General features: G+C 34.8%; 1 protein-coding gene across 1 annotated transcript; it reads left to right on the forward strand.

Annotated features, from left to right (window-relative positions):
- The first annotated feature begins 5,564 nt into the window (after positions 1-5,564).
- On the forward strand, positions 5,565-12,367 carry LOC127793750 (phosphomethylethanolamine N-methyltransferase-like). The gene is made up of 12 exons (XM_052324455.1): positions 5,565-6,094; positions 6,261-6,376; positions 8,240-8,377; positions 8,564-8,701; positions 9,027-9,170; positions 9,681-9,791; positions 9,888-10,029; positions 10,709-10,989; positions 11,447-11,608; positions 11,702-11,755; positions 11,859-11,933; positions 12,032-12,367. Exons 1-12 carry the CDS (start codon positions 5,905-5,907, stop codon positions 12,128-12,130), a joined length of 1,650 nt encoding a protein of 549 aa, XP_052180415.1. The 5' UTR covers positions 5,565-5,904; the 3' UTR covers positions 12,131-12,367.
- Positions 12,368-12,672: the final 305 nt, after the last annotated feature.

Below are 12,672 nucleotides of genomic sequence, written 5' to 3' on the forward strand. Positions count from 1 at the left end.
TTTTATTGTATTATATACATTAGATATGATAGTTTTTTGTTATATTGTCTTCAGTTTGGAAGAGATAGATGACGGTTTTGAAAGGAATGGGTGGCGGGTAATTGATTGAGGAAGAAAGTGAATGTAAGGGTAAAAATGAGTTTTTAAAATAGGGTATTTTAGGTATATTAAAATATAGCTACGAAGAGTAAAACTCTCGCTGTGAATAAAATTTCCCAAAAGATAATCACTTGTTACTAATGTATGTATTGTACTTTATCATAATGAATTTGGACTTTGCAGAGACAACAAAAGAATTTGTTAAGAGGCTGGATCTTAAGCCTGGCCAGAACGTCCTGGATGTAGGCTGTGGTATCGGTGGAGGTGACTTTTACATGTCTGAGAACTTTGATGTTCACGTTGTTGTAACAACATGAACATCAAAGTTCTCAGCCATGTAAAAAGACCACAATCAGTTTTGGTTAAGGTAAAGCACTCGAACTACTACTTAATGAGATTTAAGACTAACAAAAAAGACATGCAAGTATGGCATGCTTGAGGTATAATTTGGCCCACATGAACATATATAACTTGAATGGTTGCCCACCTTGCTTAAATGAGATATTCAAGGTTAAAAAGAGTTACGGGTGATCAAATTCTAGTTTGCTTCATGACTAAGAGATCTCATTTTGGCTCTTAATTTTAAAATTAACCATAATTAATTTTTTGCCTGAACCAATCCATTAGTCTCCATTGAAGACTAAGAATCAATTATGTTTATTAAATATTGATAATAAGTAAAGAAAAAAATAATAAATAACATATAAAATACTATATATACATAATACATATGATATTTTTTAAAAATTTTATATTGAAAAATAAAAGAGTATCAACCAGTTCCTTTTATGATCTAAAATCTTTGCAAATTTTGATTCTGGTCTGATTTATATATATATATATATATATATATATTATCAGTTCAATCATGGGATGTGATACCTAACAAGTCTAAGGCAATGATGGTAAAATCGAGTAAATATAAAACTATCATAGGGTTCGACCTGAAATTGATAAATTTAAAGGTCTAAATCCATTTATCGGAAGCTCGATAAGAAAATGGCTCAAATAAGTTTATCTTATTTTTTGAGAAAAGCGAGCTTGGCCCAATTGCTCAAAACAAAAACCAAGCCCAACCCATTTTGCTAGCTGCCCTATCGCTCATCTCTATTAGTCCATTACTCACCTGATCTGATCTAGCCTTTTGAAAAGTGGCTGGAGTCTTGATCGTTACCATTCAAATCCAGGTTTGTTTTCTTCTCCTTTTTTCTCACCCTTATCTCTTCTCTTCTAGATACCTAGGAAGCCTCATCTTTGTGAGATACTTTGATGGTTATCTACATATAATCGGGTTTTGGGGGGTGATTTTTTGAACGAGTGAGAGAAAAGAGAGATAGCGAGTAAGAGAGTGACTGAAGAGGAGATATCAAGTGTTGTTTGTATTCATTCTTGAGTTGGGGTATATTCTTTCGATTTGGGTTTGATCTAAGGTTTGGTTTTGGGTTTTCCTTGGAACTGATTCTTAGTTCACCTTAGTGGGTTTTGGACCGATCAATCTGAGTCTTGAAACCTCACCTTCAACTCCTCCATCGCCAGCGACAACAGGGAGTTCTTTTGGTTTCTCATTTGGTTTTTAACTTACTGTTTTTCACATTTTTCTTTTAATCTGATCTGTGGGTTTATGGATTTTGCGAGGAACTTTCTTTACATATTGGTATCAGAGCCACGTTAATGGCTTCGTGGGTGCAAGAAATCAAAGTTTTATTGGCTGATTTCAGATCTGGGAGGTTTTGTAAAACCCCAACCCAGATTCGAAGATTGGCTTACATCTCTCTGCTTCGGTCATATTGGGGCGTGTGAGACCCTTCATTGGTTTCCCGACGTTGAGGCGCACCTGTGGGTGTAACGCATGAGGCTTGAACCTCCAGTGGCCAGCGGTGCGTGGTTGCTCCGATGTCAGCACGTGGCAGCTCCAGCGACAATATGTGGGACTTCGGCAACTCCGAACAACGTGCTTAGTTCAGCGAGTCTGTCATTCTTATGTGGTTTGACTTCCCCATCTCTCTTTCATTTACGGACTATAAAATCAGTCCGGTCGGTGAGAAATTTTCTAACCCTAATTTAAATTCTAGCAACTAACAAGCCATCGTGTGGGGGTGGTTATTAGGATTGGGGATTACACTGTGGTTGTAACCATTGCATGTTGCTATAACTAGGGTTAATTGTGATTATTTGTCTTCATTAACTATGTTCTTTGTTCTCTGTGTGACTAAGTGACAGTTTTATTTGTTGATTTCCTGTTTGTTTAGTTGCTATTAAAATTGCACCTTGAATCCATGTCTGCATTAGTCCTTTTCCTTAGCCTAAAAATTAGTTTTTGTTAGCATCTAGAAGGTCAAGAAGTAGTGTGTATTTGCACTCTAGTAAAACTTATTTAAATTTGTTTCTTGTTGCAACTTGTGTGCTTTGTGCATCTTATGGCTACACATCACTTTGAGTTAGGTGTGTTTAATGAAAAATGTGATTTTGCAATTTGACAATAAAAAATGAAAGGAATATTGGTTTAACAAAAGGTTTCAAAAGCTATTGATAAATCTTTTGATAAATCTGTCATTAATGAAAAAAAGTAAGAAAGTGATGAACTTGCATATACTTCTGTTATCTTGCATTTGTCTGACTCAATTTTACGCAAAATTGGTAAACATGATGCTATTCAAGAATTTTGAAAAAATTAGAGAAAGTCTATTTAACTCAGTACACTCCTAATAAACTCTTCTTATTTGAAAGTTTCTTTAATTTTAAAATTGACTCCTCAAAAGATATAGATGACAATCTTGATATTTTTAATAAAATTGTTCAAGATATCATTAATTGTGGTGAAAAAATTATAGAATAATATAAACTTAATCATCAAAAAAAATATACTAGAGATTGAGTCTTGCCTTTGCAAATCAAGTAAATCTTGAACAAGCTCGAGATTAATAATACATGCATTCAAATGAAGGGTCATATGTTATAGCTTGTGTAAAATAAATTTAAATAAATGTCTATTAGATGACTTCTGATAGTTTTGTTTACTTTTTAAATATTTTAGATAAATTTTTGTCCGAATTGAGTGATAATAAATAGATAGATACATTAGGTTCGATATTCACCAATTACTTTCTTATACAAATGTATAAAATTTAAATAGAGAGTATCGGTAAAAATATTAAATAATTTTATATAATTAAATAATTAAAAAGTCACGTGAAGCCATTAGGTGGCACATTTTAAATTATTAGTCAATAAAGGTAAAATAATAATAATAAAAAAAACAAAGTTTTATGCAAAAGACAAAAGGGGTGCCCGAATAATAATGGAGGAAGAGCGACGTACGTGTTTCGTTCAGCTGCATCCGGGCATAGCGACAACCTGAGATTCGTAATGACGTGGCGGGGACCCATTGTGCAGATTCGGTGGATCACACAATGAGCTGATTCGCCCGTTTCCCAGATCCAATTGATCTTGTCTCCTCGTTGGCCCTTCGCCACATGCACTGATTGAACAAGCCGGTCGATATTTTATTACTGGCCGAATGCCATTGGATTCAATTTTTTTTAGCCCTTCATTATTTTAATTATATTTTTAAATTAATTTTATATCTATATTTTATTTTTTTCATATGATAATTTAAATTTTTTATTATTTTAATTACATCTAAGTATCTAAATTTTTGAATTAATTTAACTTATATAATTTAATATATAAAAAAATTTAATTTATCTTATTTTTTTATTTTTTATGTATCAAAATATATGAATTAATTTGAATCAAAAATATAGATATAGGGTATAATTAAAATAATAAAAAATTTATATTACCATATAAAAAGAATATCAAAATATAGAAATGAACTTGATTTGAAAATACAGATTCAATAATATAATTAAAATATTTAAATATTTAAATAATTATAAAAAAATGAAAATATGAATTTAATCTTTTATTAATTTATTAAATAGTAACCAAACTTGGTCCCTTCGCCACCCCAGTGGCCGCCTTTTCTTGCTATTCTCCCAATCATGGCCATGAATCACCAAAGCCTTAGCCTTGGGATTTTTATTAAAATATTTTCATAGTTGATAACAATGTTTTGGATTATTTTTAATTAAATTATTTTTTAATATTTGAATGGTTCATGTATCAAGGTGATAGTTTAATTAGTTCAAGAGTGTTATTTGTTCAAGACAATTGTTAAATGGATTTTCGGATGAGTTACTCTTATTCTTTTAAATCTGTCATTATTCAAATTTAAGGGGATAAAAAAGTTTATGATGCATGAAAACGTTTTGGAGCTATCGTTTTGATATTTTCAAAACATCAAAAAACACTTTCGAGGTGTTTTTGTAATTTTAAAAATGGTTCAAGATAATTTGTAATATTAGAAAAATATTAAAAAATACAATTCCGTCCACAAAGAAATTAGAGATGTAAATGCGTTTCCATAATTTGTTTTTTAGATTTTGTTTGAATGCATTATGTAATTTATGTTTATTTTTATACTAAATAACTATTTTTTATAATTTTTTAAATTAAAACTTATAGTTACAAAAAGGTACTTATATTTTTTATTTACTTGTTTCTTGCATTTATGTTTTCTACTTTTTAAAAAAAATGTCATTTTCTCGATTTTGTTTTGGATCCTATTTATTTTTCATTTATATTACTATGCAACCTAGGAAGAGGCTGACATTGTCATTCACGTCTTGGAAAATTTAATTAATCATTTAGATATTTTTGTATGATAGATTGAATTATAGAACTTTATCCAATCATGTAAACTACTTTTCAAAAATCGACATAGAATTGATTCGCATTATGACGTAGAGTATTATTATTAAATTAAAATACAACATATTTTGTGACAAATCACCAAAATTGTCATAGGCTATCGACTATAGTTCAAGTATTTTAGTAATGGAATTGAAAGTTTTATTCAAAATTAATAATATTTATTATTATGTATTAATAATAAATGTAAATGTAAAATAAACACATTAAGGTAGTGTAGATAATTCATTATATATGTTTGAGAGTTTAGGTTACCATAAGATTGTGAAATTAAATTTATTTTTGAGTAACTTTTGGTAATCTATATTTATTAAAGAGATCAATGTCTAGAATTTATCCCATGACTCACTTGTTCGTCTACTCAAGTAAAGAGCGTGTCGACCCATGGATTGTATAGAGATAAAATAATCTTTGTTGAAGGTTATATATTGATTGGGATTCTCGAGTTTTTCACACTAAAAAATTAATAATAAATGTAAATTTTGTAAATATATTTTTATTATTATTTTGTAGTCATAAAAATATTTATAGATTTAGTATTACTAGTTACTAGTTCAGATGCTAACAATTTATTGTTAAGGTGGTGTCCCGAAAAGGTAAAATAGTTTGCAGGAGGCGTGCTCGTTTGATTTGCAGCGAATCCCAGCCGTCCGTCCTGGCGCGCGGCATCTGAGCCGCTTCCGAATCCGCGTCCGAACTCTATAAATACAAGCGATTCAGGCGCCTAAACCACGAAGCAGCCAGGGAGAGGTAGCGCCACCACACCCCAAGCCAGGAGAGATATACGGGCGGTGGCTTGATGCAGCAGAAAGGCTCAGCCCACAACCGCAGATCAAGGACCTTCTCCAGATCTCGCGTAGCCGTCGAGGGTTCTTAAATCCTCCCCCCCCGGAGAGATATACGGGATGCAGCAGAAAGGCTCAGCCCACAACCGCAGATCAAGGACCTTCTCCAGATCTCGCGTAGCCGTCGAGGGTTCTTAACTCCTCCTCCCCCCCCCCCCCCCGGGAGAGATATACGGGCGGTGGCTTGATGCAGCAGAAAGGTTCAGCCCACAACCGCAGATCAAGGACCTTCTCCAGATCTCGCGTAGCCGTCGAGGGTCTTAAATCCCCCCCCCCCCCCCCCCCCCCCAATTCTCCTCTCATTTTTTTTTCCGATCTGATCAAAACCCATTTGCTCTCTCGATATCTATCCAACCGTTCAACAATGGCGGCCAAAGGTCAGATTTCCGCCTCTTTCTCTCTGGCTATTCGTTTGAATTGGTGCAAGGTCTCACAATGTAACCCACACACAGATTTCTGGATGTGAAATTAGTTAGCGAGGGTAGTGACTGAGAGTTCTCATCTATAGAAGGAAAATCTCACAATGTGATTTGTATTTTGAAGGACAAGAGCGCGAGGTTCAGAAGAGCTACTGGGTGGAGCATTCCGCCGAGCTTACTATTGAGTCGATGATGCTCGACTCCAATGCCGCTGATCTCGATAAAGAAGAACGACCCGAAGTACTCTCTCTCTCCGTCTTTCTCATTTCTGATCTTATTGTTTTTGATCTGGATTTCTATTGATTTGGTTGGCTTCTTGTTTGATGAATACAGGGCGTCCTTATTTTATCTTTAAAATTATCCTCTGTGAAGATCTACACCTTAGGTAGATCTTTGTTAGATTAAAAATGGTCAAAGTAGGTTTCTTAAAGTTAAAATAAGTTTAGTAGAAAGTGTATTTGCCAAACCTTAGGTTGGTTTTATAATTATTCCAAAATTTTATCCCGGAATAACTCTTTGTTATTCTAGTTGCATGCATAATAGCGCTATGATACACATATTAAAGTGATATAGAGAGGACAAGGGATAGGAAAACTAAAGGGAGATATTAGATTCTGAGAGAGAAACCCTAAGGGGAAGAAGATATATTATTATTCAACCCAAAATGAAATTGATTACAATGTTTTGTATTTATGCTAAACTAACATACTAAAGCTAATACTAAAATGACATCACAAATACACACACTCTAATAGGAGACACACAAATTTACTATGTCTACGAAAATTCTTTAGCAATGTAGAGAGAAATTTGCAACTCTAATCCCAATCATACTTAATCTGTCAGAGCATACTTCGTGTGGCTTACAAAAGAAAATAAAAAACATACATTTGAGTTGTACAGATGTCCTAATTCTCAATGGTATGGGGGTTAATACCGCAGGGGTTCTTTGAGCCCCCAACAAGATTAGCAGTGGGTGTGAGCTTGGCGCTCAAGCCCTCTGCTTCCATTATGGACCAATAAGAAATCACAGTTCAAATATTTTTCTCCTCAAAATTGGTAGGATCAATTACACAAGCAGTCTGTGAATTCAAGACAAGTTCAAGATCAAAGACTTCTATTTGGTCCCATCTTAGCAGTCTGATACCTTAATTACTTTGGTGTGGATGTTGAACTCGAGCATTACTTGGTTGGCATCTCAGAGTCATAATTCCTGAATGTAACTTTCTCTGCGTTGAAGCTTCTTTTCTTAAGCTGATGTATCAGTTTGATTTCAAAGCAGTCTTTTTTGGGTGCTTTAGTTGAATCTCCTTTCTAGGAGGCAAACTTGGCCCATGGTCGTTTCTAGACTGTCAGTATTCAGTTGTACAACTCCTTTTGAGTCCTGCAAAATAAATGACATATGGTAACAATTATTTCGCTTATTGTTGCTGAAACTTTTAGTATTTGTGATATCCGTAGTTTATAGGTCACTTCTTGCATCTTGTCTGTTTAACTTGGACCATCACTATCATACCAGTCCCTGTGCCTCACCAAAATTTTCTCTTGAAAAAACAACTTGCGGAAGCTTTTTTCTGCACTTGATTTCCAGTATGTTAAGGTTGTATACTTGTGCTGATTGATAATTCACATTGCTTGATTTTCTTAACATTATAGTTAATGATGTTCATTTAGACCTTTTATACTAAGATGTTTCAATGTTAAGATGTTTCAGAAAGGGCATTCTCCTGTATCTTGTAATCACAGTGAACATTTATGTTCTCCTTGGTAACTTTGTGTCTATTTTCCAGGCATTTTGGGATGTCTGGAGGGTTGGAATTATTTTATTTGCTTCATTGTTATAATGCATACACATATACACACAAGTTTTGAACCATTTTACTTGTCTTTTTGACCTTTTAATATCCTCTCATCTTGGCCTTTGCTAGTAGTCCACTCTCTCAGTTTCTGTTGATTTATTCAGGCAGTCCGATTTTAAATACGGCCTACTTCTTCCTGCCTCATTGAAAGAGAAACAGGAGAACAATAATAACAAAATAGTACTTCTGCTTTAGATACTTCGTTTATACTGTAAGATGTTTTAAAATTTCCAAACTCATTCAGGTACTCTGTATGCTTCCACCATATGAAGGAAAATCAATTCTGGAACTAGGAGCTGGCATTGGTCGTTTTACTGGTGAATTAGCTAAGAAGGCTGGTCAGGTTATTGCCTTGGACTTCGTTGAAAGTGTGATAAAGAAGGTAATTGGAACCCATCATAACTAGTATAGTTTGGAATATCTTTGGAAATTGGAAAACAATCTGTTCTTTTTTTTTTTTTTTTTTTTGTTCTTTATATTTTTCCCGTCTTGTTTCTATGTTTACTTGCGCTCTTCCCTCCTCTCTGGTTTCATTGTGCATATTGATAATTGATTGCCCACCTTGCAGAACGAAAACATCAATGGGCATTATAAAAATGTGAAGTTTATGTGTGCTGATGTCACATCCCCAGAGCTAAATTTTTCAGCTGAATCCATGGACTTAGTATTCTCAAACTGGTTGCTGATGTATCTGTCAGACAAAGAGGTGAACTTGCTTTTTGTTAACACATTCATTTGAGGATTTAGTAGCATTGTCATTATACAATTGATAATGGACAGCGTCATACCTTCCAATTTCTACTTGAGCATTTTGTATTGCTACCGTGGTACTTCTTTGGCTTTATGTTTGGCATGTGCCAAGTAGTGATATTGTTGGTATGTGATAACAATGGCTCTAATGCTTTAAGACAGGTCGCATGTGGCACTTATAATTTATGCTTAATCTCTTTACATTTTTTGCTTGCATTAGCATAACTAGAGTATTATTTTACCATTCTCTATATGATCTTACCCTTCTCTGTTCACTGAAGGTGGAGAACCTTGCAGAAAGAATGGTAAAATGGTTAAAGGTTGGTGGATATATTTTCTTCAGGGAGTCATGTTTCCATCGATCTGGAGACAGCAAGCGAAGGAGCAACCCAACTCATTACAGGGAGCTCAGATACTACACAAAGGTTTCTACTTTAGAACAACCCCTTTTTTTGACATATTTTTCTTTGAGCTTGTCAAAGAAAGCTTGTTCTTCAAGTGATTAGGGTAACTGCTCATCAGCAAATGCATGGTAGCCATCTTTTGTAACTCTAGATGTGGAGTTTACATAGTCAAAAGATAGCCAACTTGTTTTTATAGGCTGTTTTGACTTTCTCTATTGAACTTAAATGGAAATTAATCATGTTGAGTGATTGTTTGACCTAATATGGCTTGTCTTCAGGAAATTTTTGTTCAAATTCCCTACTATATTTTTACCCTTTTTCTTTAGTTACAGAGGAAGGATCAAAACTTGCACGTGATTAGAATTAGATTTATATTGTTCGCAAGCCAACCTTCAGCTTATCTAAATTTGTTCTTGTACTTCTTGTTGGCTAACTTAAATATATAGCATATAGATGTCTACGCACTCTCCATGCAGAAATTTACCTGTTCCCAGTTGGCTACATTCCTTTTTCTGTTTTTGTTGGATGCAGGTCTTCAAGGAATGTCTTCTGCGTGATAGTTCAGGGAAGTCCTTTGAACTCTCTCTTGTTGGCTGCAAATGCATTGGAGCTTATGTCAGGAAAAAGAAATACCAAAATCAGGTACTTCATTTGGCTGCTCCTCTTAATGTGGTTCCTTTCATTTTATTCCTTTATATGTGTGATTGAAGATGCATCTATGGTATTTGTATTATGCAGATTTGCTGGATGTGGCAGAAAGTCAGTACTGAGGATGATAGAGGGTTCCAGCAGTTCTTGGATACTGTACAGTATAAACCTAATGGCATATTGCGATATGAACATGTTTTTGGACAGGGTTTTGTGAGCACGGGAGGGATTGGTAGGTCATGATGCTAAATAAGTCTTTTCTGCAGTTCTTTTTGATTGATAAATCTGAAAAGAACAAATAATATCTACACATGGGTGAGGGTATTATTAATCTTTGGCAGTGGTAGGATCTATATTACCTCTTATTGGATGGGCATGTAATTAGCTACTTCCATTGCTGTGTGAGCACCTTAGTGAATTTAAACAATTAGTTTCTTCTATGAACAAAATTTGAGCTTCTAACATATCAAAGCCATTAAGTAGTGGTTCAAGCGCTTTGCCTTAACCAAAACTGATTGTGGTCTTTGTAATTGTTTTGAGGTCTCTTCCACTGATTTCCAATAACCACCCTTTTCTTGTCATATTTCAGTTATCCAAGGGTTCTATTTTGGGGTTTATTATTAAGATTATATCCATAGTATTTTGATATATCTATATTTTCATTTGTACATTTTGATGAGATAGTATAAATGACAAGGAAATGCAATCAGCAAAGAAGAGCCAAGCAACAACCCTTTTGCTTGCAAGTCTGGTTCATATCAATTTGCACCAATAATTCTTTGCCACTTTTACTTATTCTTCCAAGATGTATGGACCTTCTTTTTGTAACTTTTTGATCTGTTGATAAAAAGATAATCACTTGTTACTAATGTATGTACTTTACTTTATCATAATGAATTTGGACTTTGCAGAGACAACAAAAGAATTTGTTAAGAGGCTGGATCTTAAGCCTGGCCAGAAAGTCCTGGATGTAGGCTGTGGTATTGGTGGAGGTGACTTTTACATGGCTGAGAACTTTGATGTTCATGTTGTTGGCATTGACCTCTCTGTAAATATGGTTTCATTTGCTCTGGAACGGGCAATTGGGCTTAATTGTTCTGTTGAATTTGAGGTTTCTGATTGCACCAAGAAAACATATCCAGACAACTCATTTGATGTGATCTACAGCCGCGACACCATTCTCCACATTCAGGTAATGTGCATCTCTACTTTCTTTGCTATTTAGTTTTTGAACATCCACTTTTCAGTATTTTGTTAACGTTGGGGGTGCTGGCTTTTCAACCTGTCTTTTCATCTAGTTTCACCATATAATGAGATGAGATGAAAAAGTTGACGTGGTCAGATGTTTTCTGGACCAATCCAAATATATCTTATATTTGCTTAATTACTTTTGCTTCCTTTATCTCCTAAGTCTTTGGGAGATGAAAGAGATCGGAGATGATGTTTTGAGCTCAACCTCATCTTGGCCTGAACTATATTACCATCTGAAAGTTTGTTGGGTCATTCCACTTTGTTGAATAATTGAGTTTTTTTTGTTATAGCTTAAGGTTCGATTACTTTCGACTGGTTTCTAATTTTCATTTTGCTTATTTTGCTTTTCCTAGGAAATAGTTTCCTCAAAACTTTAACTATGAGTAATCTACTTTCAGGATAAACCAGCATTGTTCAAATCCTTTCTCAAGTGGTTGAAGCCAGGAGGAAAAGTTCTTATAAGTGATTACTGCAAGAGTGATGGACCTCCATCTCCAGAATTTGCAGCATACATCAAGCAAAGAGGTTACGATCTCCACACTGTAGAAGCATATGGCCAGGTATAGTCATATACAAAATCTCTTATTTACTCCCTCCCTCCATCTCCTTTTTTCCTGACTCAAGCTCTCTTCTCCTCCTTTGATTATCTACAGATGCTTAGAGATGCTGGTTTCGTTGAGGTTGTTGCAGAGGATCGAACAGATCAGGTTCTTATTCGTTTGTCTTCTCGTACATGTGCCAGCAGACTGAAATAAGCTTACAATTAACTGGGCTTTCTTAATCTAAAGCTCTCTTTCTTTGTGCTTCTAGTTCATACAAGTTTTGCAGAAAGAATTAGGTTCAACTGAGCAGGATAAGGAATCATTCATCCAAGACTTCTCTGAAGTATGTGCTTAGTCACCATCTCTTATTTTTTGTTTGCACCCAATTACTGATCGTCACTCGCACATTTTATTGATTGCTGCTTATCAAATGATCACCAGGAGGATTATAATGAAATAGTCAGTGGTTGGAATGCGAAGCTGATGAGGAGTTCCTCTGGCGAGCAGAGGTGGGGCCTGTTCATTGCAAAGAAAAACTGATTGCCCGGCAACATTTCTGTTATTTTGGTGGTAACGTTAGTGCTTTCGATCAAGAACTTAGTATTAGAATAAACATCGAGCACCCTTTCATTAGTCAGTCTTGTGCTAGCATTAGTTTTGCGTCTAGGTTATTGCTTGGTTGGTTGGATGATCGATCTTCACCTTTATCTCTTGTGTAATCGTGGAATTTAAAGTTCAGTTTATCATGAATAAATCACGATTTGGTTACTGTTTCAATCCTTGACCCCTCAGTGTATCCGCACTGCTTACTGTTATATCACTTGCTGTTTATTCACAAATCTTTCCCAAAATCAATAGTTTTATGCACGGTAAGTTCAACTGGTTCACACAGCAAGCTTTATTTACTTGGTTTGGCCATTTCAATTGCTAGCTTGTGCACTCAATTTATGCTATATCTGTATTATGAGAAATCCCATTTTCAAATGACTCATTTTTCACCTTGGCCCTATAAGATTAGAGCAGTATCCAAGTGTGCATAATTTTCAACCCGTGCACTCAATTCGGCGCAGAAATTCGACCCT

Source organism: Diospyros lotus, chromosome 2, assembly GCF_014633365.1.
Source record: "Diospyros lotus cultivar Yz01 chromosome 2, ASM1463336v1, whole genome shotgun sequence".
NCBI lineage: Eukaryota > Viridiplantae > Streptophyta > Magnoliopsida > Ericales > Ebenaceae > Diospyros > Diospyros lotus.